Source organism: Procambarus clarkii, chromosome 58, assembly GCF_040958095.1.
Source record: "Procambarus clarkii isolate CNS0578487 chromosome 58, FALCON_Pclarkii_2.0, whole genome shotgun sequence".
NCBI lineage: Eukaryota > Metazoa > Arthropoda > Malacostraca > Decapoda > Cambaridae > Procambarus > Procambarus clarkii.
Window position 1 is genome coordinate 1,657,585 of NC_091207.1, and position 20,419 is coordinate 1,678,003.

Sequence of the window (20,419 nt, forward strand, 5' to 3'; positions counted from 1 at the left end):
TTTGGTCAAATGTAGTATTACAAAACTGTAAGCGTAAAGCTTTAATATCTATCATACTAAGAGAGTGAGAAGAGTGACCATGACACTGCTGCCATAGCCTCTCATAAGCTGGTGCTGGGGTGCACAAGCTGGTGCTGGGGTGCACACGCTGGTGCTGGGGTGCACAAGCTGGTGCTGGGGTGCACAAGCTGGTGCTGGGGTGCACAAGCTGGTGCTGGGGTGCACAAGCTGGTGCTGGGGTGCACAAGCTGGTGCTGGGGTGCACAAGCTGGTGCTGGGGTGCACACGCTAGTGCTGGGGTGCACAAGCTGGTGCTGGGGTGCACAAGCTGGTGCTGGGGTGCACAAGCTGGTGCTGGGGTGCACAAGCTGGTGCTGGGGTGCACAAGCTGGTGCTGGGGTGCACACGCTGGTGCTGGGGTGCACAAGCTGGTGCTGGGGTGCACAAGCTGGTGCTGGGGTGCACACGCTGGTGCTGGGGTGCACAAGCTGGTGCTGGGGTGCACAAGCTGGTGCTGGGGTGCACAAGCTGGTGCTGGGGTGCACACGCTGGTGCTGGGGTGCACAAGCTGGTGCTGGGGTGCACAAGCTGGTGCTGGGGTGCACACGCTGGTGCTGGGGTGCACAAGCTGGTGCTGGGGTGCACACGCTGGTGCTGGGGTGCACAAGCTGGTGCTGGGGTGCACAAGCTGGTGCTGGGGTGCACACGCTGGTGCTGGAGTGCACAAGCTGGTGCTGGGGTGCACAAGCTGATGCTGGGGTGCACAAGCTGGTGCTGGGGTGCACACGCTGGTGCTGGGGTGCACAAGCTGGTGCTGGGGTGCACACGCTGGTGCTGGGGTGCACAAGCTGGTGCTGGGGTGCACAAGCTGGTGCTGGGGTGCACACGCTGGTGCTGGAGTGCACAAGCTGGTGCTGGGGTGCACAAGCTGGTGCTGGTGTGCACAAGCTGGTGCTGGGGTGCACAAGCTGGTGCTGGGGTGCACAAGCTGGTGCTGGGGTGCACACGCTGGTGCTGGAGTGCACAAGCTGGTGCTGGGGTGCACACGCTGGTGCTGGAGTGCACAAGCTGGTGCTGGGGTGCACAAGCTGGTGCTGGGGTGCACAAGCTGGTGCTGGGGTGCACACGCTGGTGCTGGAGTGCACAAGCTGGTGCTGGGGTGCACAAGCTGGTGCTGGGGTGCACACGCTGGTGCTGGAGTGCACAAGCTGGTGCTGGGGTGCACAAGCTGGTGCTGGGGTGCACAAGCTGGTGCTGGGGTGCACACGCTGGTGCTGGGGTGCACAAGCTGGTGCTGGGGTGCACAAGCTGGTGCTGGGGTGCACACGCTGGTGCTGGAGTGCACAAGCTGGTGCTGGGGTGCACAAGCTGGTGCTGGGGTGCACAAGCTGGTGCTGGGGTGCACAAGCTGGTGCTGGGGTGCACACGCTGGTGCTGGGGTGCACAAGCTGGTGCTGGGGTGCACAAGCTGGTGCTGGGGTGCACACGCTGGTGCTGGAGTGCACAAGCTGGTGCTGGGGTGCACAAGCTGGTGCTGGGGTGCACAAGCTGGTGCTGGGGTGCTCAAGCTGGTGCTGGGGTGCACAAGCTGGTGCTGGGGTGCACACGCTGGTGCTGGAGTGCACAAGCTGGGGTGCACAAGCTGGTGCTGGGGTGCACAAGCTGGTGCTGGGGTGCACACGCTGGTGCTGGGGTGCACAAGCTGGTGCTGGGGTGCACAAGCTGGTGCTGGGGTGCACACGCTGGTGCTGGAGTGCACAAGCTGGTGCTGGGGTGCACACGCTGGTGCTGGAGTGCACAAGCTGGTGCTGGGGTGCACACGCTGGTGCTGGAGTGCACAAGCTGGTGCTGGTGTGCACAAGCTGGTGCTGGGGTGCACACGCTGGTGCTGGGGTGCACACGCTGGTGCTGGGGTGCACACGCTGGTGCTGGGGTGCACAAGCTGGTGCTGGGGTGCACACGCTGGTGCTGGAGTGCACAAGCTGGTGCTGGGGTGCACAAGCTGGTGCTGGGGTGCACAAGCTGGTGCTGGGGTGCACAAGCTGGTGCTGGAGTGCACAAGCTGGTGCTGGAGTGCACAAGCTGGTGCTGGAGTGCACAAGCTGGTGCTGGGGTGCACAAGCTGGTGCTGGGGTGCACAAGCTGGTGCTGGGGTGCACAAGCTGGTGCTGGGGTGCACAAGCTGGTGCTGGGGTGCACAAGCTGGTGCTGGGGTGCACAAGCTGGTGCTGGAGTGCACAAGCTGGTGCTGGGGTGCACAAGCTGGTGCTGGGGTGCACAAGCTGGTGCTGGGGTGCACAAGCTGGTGCTGGGGTGAACAAGCTGGTGCTGGGGTGCACACGCTGGTGCTGGAGTGCACAAGCTGGTGCTGGGGTGCACAAGCTGGTGCTGGGGTGCACACGCTGGTGCTGGAGTGCACAAGCTGGTGCTGGGGTGCACAAGCTGGTGCTGGTGTGCACACGCTGGTGCTGGGGTGCACACGCTGGTGCTGGGGTGCACACGCTGGTGCTGGGGTGCACACGCTGGTGCTGGTGTGCACAAGCTGGTGCTGGGGTGCACAAGCTGGTGCTGGGGTGCACAAGCTGGTGCTGGTGTGCACACGCTGGTGCTGGGGTGCACAAGCTGGTGCTGGTGTGCACACGCTGGTGCTGGGGTGCACAAGCTGGTGCTGGTGTGCACACGCTGGTGCTGGGGTGCACACGCTGGTGCTGGTGTGCACAAGCTGGTGCTGGGGTGCACAAGCTGGTGCTGGGGTGCACAAGCTGGTGCTGGTGTGCACACGCTGGTGCTGGGGTGCACAAGCTGGTGCTGGTGTGCACACGCTGGTGCTGGGGTGCACACGCTGGTGCTGGGGTGCACACCCTGGTGCTGGAGTGCACAAGCTGGTGCTGGTGTGCACACGCTGGTGCTGGGGTGCACAAGCTGGTGCTGGTGTGCACACGCTGGTGCTGGGGTGCACAAGCTGGTGCTGGTGTGCACACGCTGGTGCTGGGGTGCACACGCTGGTGCTAGTGTGCACAAGCTGGGGCTGGGGTGCACAAGCTGGTGCTGGGGTGCACACGCTGGTGCTGGGGTGCACACGCTGGTGCTGGTGTGCACAAGCTGGTGCTGGGGTGCACAAGCTGGTGCTGGTGTGCACACGCTGGTGCTGGGGTGCACAAGCTGGTGCTGGGGTGCACAAGCTGGTGCTGGGGTGCACAAGCTGCCGGAATACAATTGTTTACGTTAAGCTCCCGTGCATGTTGTTTGCATCTTAACTAATTTACTCAAAGGTCATTAAGGTGTGAAGACACACACGCCTTGAGCAGCCCTGAGGACGCCAGATGAGGGAGCCATCAGGTCAAGTAATGTAGAACTGTGACAGTAACATGAAGTACTCCCTTCTAATGTATACGTGACATCTAGATGACACACAAACTTGCTTCATTCACATACCTGATTAACTCATCCATGCACCTGAGTGCTTAATTCATGCTCATAACGCCAACATTCAAATTTTTGACTGATACATTTACATATGAAGCAGCAACACACATAAATGAAGCAAATACGTTTATGAGTTAAATTATAAATATGAATGAAGCAGTCTGATATATGGCTGAAGAAGCAGCTACATGAATGAAGTAAGCAATTATCAAAAGAAGGCACTAAGCCGGGAAGGCTATGTAGCACCATCAAATGTGCAGAATAATTACAGGGCGCTAAATATCACTAAGGATGCCAATATGAGAACAGAAACGCATAATGCGAATGAAATCAAAAGTATCCGATTCACCAAGAATTCTATCGAAAGACAAGGGACCGCGAGGGACGGTCGGAAAGCAAGACACACACGTTCGTCCTGAAAGTCAGGACATTCAACAAGGATATGCACAATAAGTAGAGGGAAAATGCAATTTGGACAATAAGGAGCATGGTGGCGCTCCATTAAGTGTCCGTGAGTTAAGTGTGCATGGCCAATACGTAACCTTGCCAGAGCCGGTTCCCGCCGCCGGTTACAGTGGTAGGAAGAAGGCCACGGGGACACTCTACTCTTAAGAGCACGCAGTTTGGTACTAGTAGCAGAGGGCCAACAACCCTGCCAACGGGCAAGGATGGAGGAATGAATAACTGGGAAAAAGTCAGAACAAGGAATACCTTTGCGAGAGATGGGACAAGTATGAATAGGTTCTTTAGCGGCAGCGTCAGCACGCTCATTTAGGGACACACCAATATGGCTGGGAACCCTGCAAAACTCCACTTTCTTAATTCTACTAGAGATAAGAAACCGGCAATGCTGAATTTCGACTTCCACTGGATGAACTGGATTAAAACACTCTGGAGCCACGAGGGCGCTGCGAGAGTCAACAACAACAACAAAGGAGGATTGACAGCAAGAAAGCAGTTGACAAAGAGTATAAAGAATAGCATAAACTTCTGCCATGAAGAGGCTACTCTCCGGAGGCAGGCGACACATATAGGTGTGGTGAGGAAAACAACCCGTTCTCGCAAATTTAATAAGTCAATATTGACTTATTAAATATGTGCATAGGTGACATACTTAACATAATAGTTTCCCTTGAAAAGCTTCATAGAAAACACCGACCTTACCTAACCTACTTAGTATGTTAAGATAAGCATCTTATTGCTTCGTAATTACAATTATTACTTAACCTATACCTATAATAGGTTAAGTAACAATTGTAATTACGAAGCTATAAGATGCTTATTTTTAAAATACTACGTAGGTTAGGTAAGGTCGGTGTTTTCTATGAAGCTTTTCAAGGGAAACTATTATGTTTAGTATGTCACCTATGCACGCAACTAATAAGTCAATATTGACTTATTAAATTTGCGAGAACGGGTTGAGGAAAAACAACAGAGTAGCATACACCGTCTGCAGACTTAGACCCATCGGTGAAGACGGGAATGGAGAGGGAGTGGAAAGTTAAGTGTTCAAGGAAAAGGCGTTTCAGAACTGTAGGAGGGGTAAAAGCTTTAGTCGCTTGGGTCAGGGTTTTACAAAGTTTAGGAAAGGAGACCCTCCATGGGGGCAAGGATGGAACAACACGAGGAGAAATATTCGTAACAATAACCGAAAGAGAATTCTGTAGGAGAGTCAACCATACAGAAAGAGGGAGGTGGTGAATGGGAACAGGGACCACAGGAGGCTCAAAAGTCAAAGCACGACATAAGCGAGAGTGAGGATGTTGTAAGGACATGCAAGGTAGCAAAGACAGTAGCGATCACGGTGATCCTGGAGAGAACGGTGATCCTGGAGAGAACGGTGATCCTGGAGAGACAGGACGCCAATTTCAACATACAGGTGAGGGTAGGAGTTGAATGAAAGGCACCAGAGCTGAGGCATAACCCAGTATGGTGCAGAGTATCAAGACGATGACGAGTAGAAGGAGAAACAAACGAGCAAGCAGGGCAACCATAATCGTATTTAGACAGAACAAGAGAGGAATGAAGGGAGGAGCATTCACCTATCAGCTACCCAAGAAGTATGGGACAAAACCTTAAGGAGGGGTTAAAGGCCTTAAAGCATTCAACTCGAAGGTAAGAAATATGGGGCGACCAAGACAAACGAGTGTCAAAGATTAACCCCAAAAGCTTAGCAGAATCTTTGTACACAAGGGGATGACCATAAAGCGACAAAGAGAGACGAAAAACTACCTGCTTCTGAGTAAAATTCATAGCACTTGTCTTAGTTGTAGAGAACTTGAAGCCATGACTAGTGGCCCAAGACGACATGATATCAATCGTAATTCGAAATCATCGTTGATTGAAAGAAGAGTCATCACCTCGACAACAAAGGGTAAGATCATCAACATATAGCACTGAGAAGATGTCAGAGGGAAGAGAGGAAACAAGACCGTTGAGAGCAACAAGGAAAAGAGCAGTGGTCAAAACATTACCCTGGGGTACACCTTCGTATTGCTGAAAAGAGGTAGAGAGAGTGGTACCAGCCTCACTCTAAAGGAACGACAAGAGAGGAAGAGGCGGAGGAGAGGGAGATTACCACGACAGCCAAAAGAACGAAGTTGGGACAGAATATGTTATCTCTAGGTCGTGTCATATGTTTTTTCTAGGTCAAAAAGGACAGCAACAACGAAAGTCTTTGCAGCAAAAGCAGTATGAATATAGACCTCCAAGTAGCATCAGTCGTGCTACGACACTTGCAAAAACCAAATTGAGAAGGGAAGAGGTGGTGATAGTGTTTTAAGAACCACATCAGACGGACATTGACCATACGTTCAAAGAGTTTGCAAACGCAACTTGTAAGGGCAATGGGTGGAAGTCCTTAGGGGATGTCCCGAGAGACCCCAATTTCCGAAAAGGGATAATAATGGCATCGAGCCAGCCCTTGGGAACTGACGACGACTCCCAGACACGGTTATACAGATTCAGTAAATACTGAAACGCACATGGAGGGAGAAGGCGAAGCATCTCATAATGAATGTCACCTGAGTCCACTGCTATAGAACTACAGAGGGCCAGAGCAGACTGAAGTTTGGAGAAAGATAGGAAGATCATTATAGGGAAGTCAGAGATGAGTGCGTAAATCTAAGGGATGAGATTCAAGGATGGGCTTATGAAGAAAGAAGGTGGCCCAGCCGCCGAATTGGGAATGGACACAGTGATAGAGTCAAAGGTGGGGACGGGATGTTGGCGAGGAAGAAAGCCATGCCTTCTTACCCGCCGGAGAGGAGGAAAGAGAGAGGGGCCAGGCTTACGTTTCTGACTCAAAGAGACAGGTGTGCCAGCAACAACAACACTGGGTGACAGACTCAATTGTCTCAGCAGGAAAAGAGGAACGGGAGCAAACAATATGAAGACTGCTGGGAGGATGATGGACAACAGCCTGGTCAGACAGGCGGCTCAGAGGGTCAAGGGACAGGGAGAGGGCTGGAAAGAAGGAACGAGGCAAGACAGGAAAGAAGACACAGGAGATACGGCAGACTGGGAAGGAAGGAGGGAAACAGCAGATGGAGAACCTGGAGGATCCCGTGATTCAGAACAGAAGGGAGCAGGTGACGTGGTGGTGGTGGGCAAATACGGGTCTAAGGCCTGGAAACGCCAATATTCAGGTCCCAAACACCAGTTGCAATATGGTGCGGGAGGATAATAGTGCGAATACTGGCATTTAACCAGGCATTTTTGGAGGTCCTTACAGGGGTCTCTCCAATGCTGGACAATGCGGCTAAGCAGGTAGCTGCTTCCTGAGAAGGAGCAGAAACAACACGTGTACCAAATCGGGTGGGGTTGAAAGTAACAGAGGCATCTACTGAATCAACAAGGTGTTTATGGAGGAAGAAATCGTCAGAAAGAGTAGAATCCATATGGGTGAGGTCAAAGTATTTAGTCCATGTAGCAGGACCAAACAAGGTGTTGAACGTATTAGCACTGGAAGGGATCGTGCGAGGGTGTATGTGTGGGAGTCGGTGCCGAGCACCCCCAGTAAGATGGGTGTAAAAGATGCAGTTGTCACAATGAAAGAAGTCGCCACTCCAGGTGATAAGGTGGTCACCACAGGGGGTTTGGGGCTCAACCCTACCCTACAGGTGGGAGGGGAGAAGAGAGGAGTAGTCAGGAGGGTCAGAGGAGTAGCTTGGCCTGGGCTCAATGTAGCAGGGGGGGGGGCTACAGAGCCCAGTCTTTCAACACAGTCCGACTTGGGGGTTTGGTCGCCCACCTCACAAGCCTGAGAAGTTATAAGAGGATCATTCAACGGCATAGAAACGAGGAGGTAATAATTTCATTAATGAATGAGCCCCCATACCCACCATGGAGCCACAATTAGAGGATAGGACACCCAACAAGAGACAGGCTGGGCACCCCCAGGGGTGCAGCGTAAGTATACGCCCCACAATCGCCACCTTAAGAACCGTCAGTCTGTCGAGATCAGGTTCAGCAATGAAAGGAGGAGTGACAATAAAAGCATCCCCTCGCTCGCCACGTTGGGTACCACTGTTCTACGGGTGAGAGTGTGCCTCCCCAAACACCCAGGCGTCAAAACAGAAGATGTCTGAAAGAATAATCAAGACTGGGGAAAGGTCGGCAGGAAAGACAATGAGAAAGGAGAAGGGGGGTGAATGAAACATAAGGAAACAGTGACCAGCACAATAAGTGAAGACGGCAGCAGGAGCATAAGGCCACAAAAGGACAAAACTGTCCCATGGAGCATCACTCCCCGACAGCCGTCTACTAAGCCCCCTCACGACGCTACATGAATAAAGCTGCCAGGCTTATGACGTAATTATATTAGCACCTACCAGAGTGCTATGAAACATGTGGTGCCATGCACATGTTTGACCATAACATGTGTTGCTCACTGGTGTGAAGACAACACCAAGTACTGAATACAAAGAGATTCCTGTGACATTCTTGGAGAGCATCTGGGTCATATATCAATTAAGGAACCGTTAGCTAACTTCTTAGATATCAACAGAGACATTGTAAGCGAGAACTTGATAAAATAAGATATATTGGGAATCTTGTTGTACGGCTAATAATACATTAATTCAGCAACACCTCTATATAACTGTGAGTCATCAACCTTGTATAAGCAAAGATGAGAATGGTAGTGTTTTGGCGCTATATATATAATGATGAAGGTGTATTCTTGGTGTTCATCCTTGAACAGATCTTCAAGGTGTTCATCCTTGTACTGATCTTCAAGGTTTTATGATGGGTGTTCATCCTCGTCACCCCCTTGGTCCCGTCCTGGAGCCCGGACCATCAGCCTCTGAGTAGAGCCGTCATCACCCGTCCCTCTGCCCATCAGTGGAAGCGTCATTACCTACCCTTCAGTTGGGCACCTGACCACCTGCCCCTCAGCCAACCACCGTAGGCTCAAGCCCTAATACCCAAAGACGCAATGGAGGCCTCAGGGCTCAGTGGTATACACAAGTGTAGTGAATGAGGGTGGGGGGGGGAGGGTGTACATGATGAGCTGCAGGATGAGTGAGAGTGAGTGCGGGCCAGAGAGGGAGCGTGGGGCTTGTGAAGACCTAATGAGTGAACTGGGAGGTGGGAATGAGGTGGTGCGGGTGTACCTTGCAGCTCCTGGTCCCGGTTCAGACCTGGTAAAAGGGAGCAACACTACAGGCCATCTGGGCCACACCCAAGGTCACCCAGGCAGGCAAGCTGCAGGTGTGGCCCCACTCCTGGCTGTGATCTGACAGGCCACAGTGAGCCACACTCTGGCCTGTCACAGCACAGCCACTAAGCACAGGAACAGCGCCGCCTCCTTCCCAAAAGTATAAAAATACTCACAGCACAGCAGGCAAAACTACATTTTTGTGGATAAGCAGTTTAATATTTATATATTTTGTCTTAGCTCTACATTAAAATCAAAACAAAATTTAAGGAACGTGTTTATCAACAGGAAAAGTAAACCAGTAATATTTGAATTGACTAATCTAATTTGGAAGATAAAATATTTGTGTATAAGCAAGAATCAATTTAAAATTATCAAAAAATAGCAAAAACTATTCGAATTTCTAAAGATACCATTCTTCTAAAAACTAAAGCATGGTTATTTTAGAAAATACATAAAAATATGTCAATACAAATATTCATGAAATTTATAATGTACACACACACACTCATACGCACGCGCGCGCACACACGCACACACCATACAGTTGAGAGGCGGGACCAAAGAGCCAAAGCTCAACCCCCGCAAGCACAAATAGGTGAGTACACACACACACACACAGCCAGACAGGAGCCAGAGAATAACAGTCAGGGGCGAGAAGTCAGACTGGCAAACCATAACGAGTGGAGTACCTCACGGATCGGTGCTGGGACCAGTTCTGTTTCTATTATATGAGAACGACACATGTCTACAGGATTCGAGTCCAATATGTCAATGTTCGCGGATGACGCAAAATTAATGAGACGAGTTGTGACAGATGAGGATTGTAAGATACTCTAAGAGGCCTTGACCTAGATGCAGAGATGGTTAGAGAAATAAATGGCTACTGAAGTTTGACACGAGCAAATGTAAAGTGATGGAAATAGGATTAGGTGACTGGAGACCAAAGGGTCAGTACATAATGAAGGGAAATTACCTTCTTGTGACGACTAGAGAAAGGTACCTGGGAATGGACGTAACACCAAATCTAACTCAAGACATATAAATTGGATAACGACAGCAGTGTACTCTACGCTAGCAAAAGTTAGAACGACATTAAGAAACCTAAGTAAGGAGGCATTCAGAGTACTTTACACTACGTACGTGAGACCAGTCTTAGAGTATTCAGGCCTATATTATAGGCCTAAAGAAAACACATTAGGAAACTGGAAAAGGTTAGAAAATTTGAGCCTATGAACCTTCGTGTGGTAGCTTATCTATACCATATGCTTGCAGTTTGTGTGGCGACCCTTCGTGCGGCACCTTATGAGAAGCTTCAGAGAAGTTCACGCACACTACATCCACTACAAGGTCTTGGCCTCTCTACTTAATTACGGTTTCCAAAAATGCAAGTTAGTTAGGCAGGTTTAATTTTGTTTTGTACAAAAGCATGTTGTGTTGACTATATGATTGTGTTCGGTGAGATGGTGGATGATGATCTCTCTTCTCACGCTTCTCTCAGTGAGCTTGGAAAAAGCTTATTGGCCTGTAGCTTACTGGTGAATGTTTTCTACTTTCCTTGAAAATATAAGTTATATTTCAATATTTCAAATCTAGAGGAGCTTTTCTTAGTCTCGGAACTTTGAATAAGAGTTTCTTCAATAGTGGCACAGCTCGTCGGCCTTCGCAAGTAACGGGGATATCTCTTAGCTTATTTTCTCCTGCGTTAAACATATGTTAATGTTGAGATTTTGGATAATCTGGGAATTCTTGTGGGAACACTGATGGAAAGGCTTCATTCAGTGTTGGCCGCCATTTTTGTGTCAGTTAAAACTTGGTTGGTCTCATCTCTTACGGGTCCTATTATGACTTTTGTCTTGGTTCTACTCCTATATATTGGAAAGAGAAAAAATTATATATTAATTTTCTTTTATAGTTTCTTTGGCTAATCTGCCATTTTGGGTCGCTGCATTTAATTTTTTTTTTTTTGCATATTTAATCATTTATGTGACCTCTGGTTGGCTGATACGTCCTCCAGAGGTTGACTTAGTTGTTCCAATTGTTTGGAACACCTGCCTTTGTCATCAGAGTATTTGTTTCACACTTCACTGCCTTAACCTGGGAGTGTGTTACTGCACCCTGCACACTCTGCTTCCCTACACCGCTCCTTCGGCTCTGTGTCTGCTTCACGCTGGAGACATATACGCTTACTTCTAACTCACTGATAGTGACGGTTGAGCACACTACCTCTAGCTCAACCTTAAGAAACCCATTCAATAACGTCCCATTCAAGAGACTACTCTAGAAATTATAATAAATATCACTAGTGCTCTGTGGTTGGTTGAGAAGAAATATGAGAGATAAGAGGTAATGAATCGGATGGCAGGAATGTCACTAGTGAGGTCCACCAAGGCTCGCTACAACACCACAAACGTTCATTGGACATATAAATGACGTATCACATGTAATGTACACTTATATGAACATGATTGGGGAAGAAGTTTAGTTGACACAAACACCTAGACGACCCGCATCTCCTTCAAAATGACGCAATGAATTGTAAATGGAATTTACTGCGGACATATACCATGTAACGGAAAGAGTGAAACCTGCTAAACCTTACATAATACTGAGGAACACTGTGCAGCTCTCTGGAAAGTAGCGGAACTAGAGATTGATCCTGGATTGCAAACTGACACCAAAGCTCCGCATCAACGGCATTTTGCCCAATTGCAGAAATGATTTCAAATTGTCTACAAGATTGAAATTTAAAAAAAAATATCCGTGACGCACGTGACATAAAAAAAAGAGTATGCAGCAGCTGCATGGTACCAATGTCTCAAATACATACATCAAACAGAAAAGGTGGGAAGACATGCAAGTAAATGATCTCTGCACATAAACAATAAAAGCACGAGCAAATAAACGTGCCAAAATATACTTGGCAGAAGGATATGATCACCGCAAATAATATAATGACAGGAATCGATAAACTTTTTTATCATGAATTTTTGAAATCACAACATTGAGAAGAAAAGATTATATATTTAAATAAAGTTTCAATAAATAGTATGAAAGTTATGCTTTTCAAAGTGCAAAGTGGATGGAACAAATGTAATGGATGGGAAGTGTATGGTAAAGTGAGGGCAGGTTGGCTACCTGAGGTGAGAGATGAGACACGGGACTCCACGAGGGCAGCACTCATACTGTACCTGCACCAACCTCACCTCACACCCAACACCTCACAGCCAGCTATCCTCACAGCCAACACCTCACACCCAGCTATCTTCACAGCCAACACCTCACACCCAGCTATCCTCACAGCCAACACCTCACACCCAGCTATCTTCACAGCCAACACCTCACAGCCAACACCTCACACCCAGCTATCCTCACAGCCAACACCTCACACCCAGCTATCCTCACAGCCAACGCCTCACAGCAACACCACACACAGCCAACGCCTCACAGCAACACCACACACAGCCAACGCCTCACAGCAACACCACACACAGCCAACACCTCACAGCCAACACCTCACACCCAGCTATCCTCACAGCCAACACCTCACACCCAGCTATCCTCACAGCCAACGCCTCACAGCAACACCACACACAGCCAACGCCTCACAGCAACACCACACACAGCCAACGCCTCACAGCAACACCACACACAGCCAACGCCTCACAGCAACACCACACACAGCCAACGCCTCACAGCAACACCACACACAGCCAACGCCTCACAGCAACACCACACACAGCCAACGCCTCACAGCAACACCACACACAGCCAACGCCTCACAGCAACACCACACACAGCCAACGCCTCACAGCAACACCACACACAGCCAACGCCTCACAGCAACACCACACACAGCCAACGCCTCACAGCAACACCACACACAGCCAACGCCTCACAGCAACACCACACACAGCCAACGCCTCACAGCAACACCACACACACATCTCCAGTCTTATACACATACAACACTAACCAACCAAACCAAAAGTCACTCTACGTGCTTTTTCTTCCCTTTCTATCGTTCACTTTTGTTCTCTCTCCCCTTCCCCTCATCTCTCCCTTCTCTTCCTTCCTTTCCTCTCTCACTGCCCCCCCCCTCTATCTCTTTCTCCCTCGTGTCCCGCCATTGTGGTGGGGTCGTACCTCCGACCCAGACGCAGAACCTGAGGAAGTCTAGGTAGCGCTCTCCCTCCACGGGGTCCCAGCCCAGGTCAGGGTAGCCGCGCTCCACCAGCTCACTGTTGCTCTGGAGGCCACATCTTGAGAGGTACACGGCGATCTTTTCCAGGTGATGCTCCCTGTTGATCAACACAATAACGTCAGACAAACTTGCTAGTAACTCTAGAACAGTCACGCATGCCTAGTTTGTCTTCATATGCATAAATATTTTATAACTAAAATTATTTCATTACTTGCAAAAGATTTTTAATATATTATTTTCTGTAACTAAATTATGTTAACCATAAATTCAGACAAGAAACATAAAATACAAATGACTTCGCCAGAAACAAAAATAATTAAGAATAAATATGACATAAATGAAGTTAGAGGAGGTTGTGTGAAGCATGCAAGTGGGACGGTTGACGCCCCACAGAGGTGGAGAGGATGTACCAGGCGACCTGGAGCAAGTACTAGGGCGGCGGAGGACAGGTACCTGAGGGCTAGGGCTAGCTCGGTGTTGTCCATGAGGGAGGAGTAAGCCACGTCGAGGGGAGTGGTGCCTCGCAGGGACGGCCGCGACAACAGGATGTAGGAGTTCTCCAGCAGGAAGGGCAGGTGGTCGAACATGGCCTTTTGGTTCTGGCGCCCCGTCCGGCAGAAGTAGCAGAGGAACTTGCAGCACGCCACCACCATCTCGTGCGACGTGTCCTGCGCCGGGACACACACTCACGTCACCTCACAGCTCATACCTACTCCCACTTTAAAAGGGCTACCACAACACTTATGACATTTTCCCCATGTCTATCATTAGTCTAATACTCTCAAGAATTTTACGTTGATTTTACTTATATCATTAATTAAATATCAATTATTTAAATCTTGTCTAACTTTAGATGACTGTATAAGTTACTACATATTATACAGTGAATATCTATATGACATTTACATTAAATGCACAGCACTGAGAAATCTGATTCTTTGCATTAAAAAATATTATTCATAATATAAAATATATATACAACACATCAATTGTATTTTCTTATAATTAAAAGCAAGATAATATACGAATCAAGCAAATAATTGTTAAAGTTAAATATCAGACATAACAACTCTACGGATCATGCCTATAATAAGATTAAATAACGATAGCCATGACAGTGAAATATATTACAAAGAAATGATGTGAACAGAATGCCAAGTCCTTTAGTGGTATTTCTGAGCAAAGGTCAAGATTTTCTGTAAGTATCTTTACTTCCCGTCACGGTACTAGGACACCAGAACCGTCCTTCCCGTCACAGTACTAGGTCGCCAGAACCATCCTTCCCGTCACAGTACTAGGTCGCCAGAACCGTCCTTCCCGTCACAGTACTAGGTCGCCAGAACCGTCCTTCCCGTCACAGTACTAGGTCGCCAGAACCGTCCTTCCCGTCACAGTACTAGGTCGCCAGAACCGTCCTTCCCGTCACAGTACTAGGTCGCCAGAACCATCCTTCCCGTCACAGTACTAGGTCGCCAGAACCGTCCTTCCCGTCACAGTACTAGGTCGCCAGAACCATCCTTCCCATCACGGTACTAGGACACCAGAACCGTCCTTCCCGTCACAGTACTAGGTCGCCAGAACCATCCTTCCCATCACGGTACTAGGACACCAGAACCGTCCTTCCCGTCACAGTACTAGGTCGCCAGAACCATACTTCCCATCACGGTACTAGGACACCAGAACCGTCCTTCCCGTCACAGTACTAGGACACCAGAACCATCCTTCCCGTCACGGTACTAGGACGCCAGAACCATCCTTCCCGTCACGGTATTAGGACACCAGAACCGTCCTTCCCGTCACGGTACTAGGACGCCAGAACCATCCTTCCCGTCACGGTACTAGGACACCAGAACCATCCTTCCCGTCACGGTTCTAGGACGCCAGAACCGTCCTTCCCGTCACGGTACTAGGACACCAGAACCGTCCTTCCCGTCACGGTACTAGGACACCAGAACCGTCCTTCCCATCACGGTACAAGGTCGCCAGAACCATCCTTTCCTTCCCATCACGGTACTAGGACGCCAGAACCGTCCTTCCCATCACAGTACTAGGACGCCAGAACCGTCCTTCCCATCACAGTACAAGGACACCAGAACCATCCTTCCCATCACAGTACTAGGACGCCAGAACCGTCCTTCCCGTCACGGTACAAGGACGCCAGAACCATCCTTCCCGTCACGGTACAAGGACGCCAGAACCGTCCTTTCCTTCCCGTCACGGTACTAGGACACCAGAACCATCCTTCCCATCACAGTACAAGGACACCAGAACCGTCCTTCCCGTCACGGTACAAGGACGCCAGAACCATCCTTCCCATCACAGTACAAGGACACCAGAACCGTCCTTCCCGTCACGGTACAAGGACGCCAGAACCGTCCTTTCCTTCCCGTCACGGTACTAGGACACCAGAACCATCCTTCCCATCACAGTACAAGGACACCAGAACCGTCCTTCCCGTCACGGTACAAGGACGCCAGAACCATCCTTCCCATCACAGTACAAGGACACCAGAACCGTCCTTCCCGTCACGGTACAAGGTCGCCAGAACCATCGTTTCCTTCCCGTCACGGTACTAGGACGCCAGAACCATCCTTCCCGTCACAGTACTAGGACGCCAGAACCTTCCAGGGAGCAAGGTACCAGGACGCTAGGTACCAGGACACCAGAACCATCCAGGGAGCAAGGTACCAGGACACCAGAACCATCCAGGGAGCAAGGTACCAGGACGCCTGAACCATCCAGGGAGCAAGGTACCAGGACACCTGAACCATCCAGGGAGCAAGGTACCAGGACACCTGAACCATCCAGGGAGCAAGGTACCAGGACACCTGAACCATCCAGGGAGCAAGGTACCAGGACACCTGAACCATCCAGGGAGCAAGGTACCAGGACGCCTGAACCATCCAGGGAGCAAGGTACCAGGACACCTGAACCATCCAGGGAGCAAGGTACCAGGACACCTGAACCATCCAGGGAGCAAGGTACCAGGACGCCTGAACCATCCAGGGAGCAAGGTACCAGGACACCTGAACCATCCAGGGAGCAAGGTACCAGGACGCCTGAACCATCCAGGGAGCAAGGTACCAGGACACCTGAACCATCCAGGGAGCAAGGTACCAGGACACCTGAACCATCCAGGGAGCAAGGTACCAGGACACCTGAACCATCCAGGGAGCAAGGTACCAGGACACCTGAACCATCCAGGGAGCAAGGTACCAGGACGCCTGAACCATCCAGGGAGCAAGGTACCAGGACACCTGAACCATCCAGGGAGCAAGGTACCAGGACACCTGAACCATCCAGGGAGCAAGGTACCAGGACGCCTGAACCATCCAGGGAGCAAGGTACCAGGACACCTGAACCATCCAGGGAGCAAGGTACCAGGACGCCTGAACCATCCAGGGAGCAAGGTACCAGGACACCTGAACCATCCAGGGAGCAAGGTACCAGGACGCCTGAACCTTCCAGGGAGCAAGGTACCAGGACACCAGAACCATCCAGGGAGCAAGGTACCAGGACACCTGAACCATCCAGGGAGCAAGGTACCAGGACGCCTGAACCATCCAGGGAGCAAGGTACCAGGACACCAGAACCATCCAGGGAGCAAGGTACCAGGACGCCTGAACCTTCCAGGGAGCAAGGTACCAGGACACCTGAACCATCCAGGGAGCAAGGTACCAGGACGCCTGAACCATCCAGGGAGCAAGGTACCAGGACGCTAGGTACCAGGACACCTGAACCATCCAGGGAGCAAGGTACCAGGACACCAGAACCATCCAGGGAGCAAGGTACCAGGACACCTGAACCTTCCAGGGAGCAAGGTACCAGGACACCTGAACCTTCCACGGAGCAAGGTACCCAGGCGGGATCACAACAAGCTGGGAGCATCAAGGAGCGACCATCCTAGTACATGCTGTGTTACCCAAGGACCTGCAATGACCACCTCCCTTGAACCCTCCAACCTGCCTGCTGTTTACCTGTTTAACTATGAAATTACATGATATAAAAACCTGAAATTAAGTGCCAACATGGATGACAACTTGTAATAAACATATATTTCAACTGATTTTAGCTAAACTTTAGTAATTTGATTTACATGTCTTCTTGTACAAGGATATATTTTATTATATTAACACTTCACAAAACTGATTAAAGTGAAGGGCCGCGGTGGACACTTACGGGAGGAAAAGGCTGTAGAAGGTAGGTTTCGGAGGCTTGGAAGAAATAAGAAGACAACACTTTTTCACTGAAGAATCTCTTAACAAATGTATCAATTGACACGTAAAGACAGGAGTCTTCTTAGAACTCATATATGTTGGCGGCGCTGGTGAGAAGCAATGGCTCTCACACTCACACACACACACACACACACACACACACACACACTCACACTCACTCACACACACACACACACACACTCACACACACACACACACACACACACACACACACACACACACACACACACACACACACACACACACACACACACACACACACACACTTACTCTATAGCATCAACAATTTTCACCAGGGGAAAGGAACTATCAGAGGAAAGCGCCAAGCCATTACGAATATGTAGCACTATGAAGGAGTCAGGATAAGGACTTGGGATGGGACGGGGGCAAGGAATGGCGCCCAACCACTAGGACGGTCAGGGATTGAACGCCGACTTGCATGAAGCGAGACCGTCGCTCTACCCTCCAGCCCAAGTAGTTAGACGAATGTTCACCATACAAACACGGGTTCTACTGTACTCTCCACATCAGGTGACAACAACACACCCCGGCCACACACGAGTTACAGAACCCACTTCCATCTTACGTTCACCTTAAGGCTCCATACTGAGGATGTCATTTACTCACATGCACCATTTAACTACAAGAGCCTCATGAAGAATACAAATGTATACCAGACAATGCTATACATTGACTAGTATTCCTTGTTTACCCATTAACTTATCTTACTTGTTTGCTCCTCGAGCATAATATTTCTTTATGGACTTTTATAATATGAGAAATAATATATTTCTCATATATATAACAATGATGCAAATTGTGAGAGAAATAGGAGTGGGTGTGTGCCGGTGCAGGACTGAGCACCAGGCACAGTAGGTGCTAGAGAACATGAGCACATAATGTGTAATTGAGCAGTGACACACGCTCGCCTCACAAGACTTGGTGCATACATAAGTGTATTAGTATAATTCATTCGGACATAACAACATTATGGACAAAAGGAACAGGCAATACATATCATTTATAGGATATTAAAATATATTGATACGTGCATGCAAGTTATTACGTAAAATATCAGATATAATTTAAAAATTCACGTAGAAAACCTCTTTATTTAATATATAAACACTTACTTTAAACACAGGAAACAAGGAGAAGCAGCCATAACACGAGGGTTAAACACATACACTACTAGTACACACTACACCGTGTGCACACTACTAGTACACACTACACTGTGTGCACACTACTAGTACACACTACACTGTGTGCACACTACTAGTACACACTACACTGTGTGCACACTACTAGTACACACTACACTGTGTGCACACTACTAGTACACACTACACTGTGTGCACACTACTAGTACACACTACACTGTGTGCACACTACTAGTACACACTACACTGTGTGCACACTACTAGTACACACTACACTGTGTGCACACTACTAGTACACACTACACTGTGCACACTACACAGAGTGCACACTACTAGTACACACTACTAGTACACACTACACTGAGTGCACACTACTAGTACACATTACACTGTGTGCACACTACTAGTACACATTACACAGTGCACACTACTAGTACACACTACACAGAGTGCACACTACTAGTACACATTACACAGAGTGCACACTACTAGTACACACTACACTGAGTGCACACTACTAGTACACATTACACAGAGTGCACACTACTAGTACACATTACACAGAGTGCACACTACTAGTACACATTACTAGTACACATTACACAGAGTGCACACTACTAGTACACACTACACAGAGTGCACACTACTAGTACACATTACACAGAGTGCACACTACTAGTACACATTACACAGAGTGCACACTACTAGTACACATTACTAGTACACATTACACAGAGTGCACACTACTAGTACACATTACACAGAGTGCACACTACTAGTACACATTACTCTGAGTGCACACTACTAGTACACATTACTCTGAGTGCACACTACTAGTACACATTACACAGAGTGCACACTACTAGTACACACTACACAGAGTGCACACTACTAGTACACACTACACTGAGTGCACACTACTAGTACACATTACTCTGAGTGCACACTACTAGTACACACTACACAGAGTGCACACTACTAGTACACATTACTCTGAGTGCACACTACTAGTACACACTACACTGAGTGCACACTACTAGTACACATTACACAGAGTGCACACTACTAGTACACATTACTCTGAGTGCACACTACTAGTACACATTGCACAGAGTGCACACTACTAGTACACATTACACAGAGTGCACACTACTAGTACACATTACACTAAGTGCACACTACTAGTACACACTACACTGAGTGCACACTACTAGTACACATTACTCTGAGTGCACACTACTAGTACACACTACACTGAGTGCACACTACTAGTACACACTACACAGAGTGCACACTACTAGTACACACTACACAGAGTGCACACTACTAGTACACATTACACAGAGTGCACACTACTAGTACACACTACACAGAGTGCACACTACTAGTACACATTACACAGAGTGCACACTACTAGTACACATTACTCTGAGTGCACACTACTAGTACACATTACTCTGAGTGCACACTACTAGTACACATTACACAGAGTGCACACTACTAGTACACACTACACAGAGTGCACACTACTAGTACACACTACACTGAGTGCACACTACTAGTACACATTACTCTGAGTGCACACTACTAGTACACACTACACTGAGTGCACACTACTAGTACACACTACACTGAGTGCACACTACTAGTACACATTACTCTGAGTGCACACTACTAGTACACATTACTCTCAGTGCACACTACACAGAGTGCACACTACTAGTACACA

At 49.0% G+C, this 20,419-nt stretch overlaps 1 protein-coding gene across 1 annotated transcript in view; it reads right to left on the reverse strand.

Annotated features, from left to right (window-relative positions):
- Positions 1-20,419, reverse strand: part of LOC123751887 (ryanodine receptor-like) — a 359,023-nt gene that overhangs the window by 229,251 nt on the left and 109,353 nt on the right. Inside the window, 2 exon segments of the mRNA XM_069306475.1 lie at positions 13,232-13,386; positions 13,743-13,957. Coding sequence (XP_069162576.1) covers positions 13,232-13,386; positions 13,743-13,957 — 370 coding nt within the window.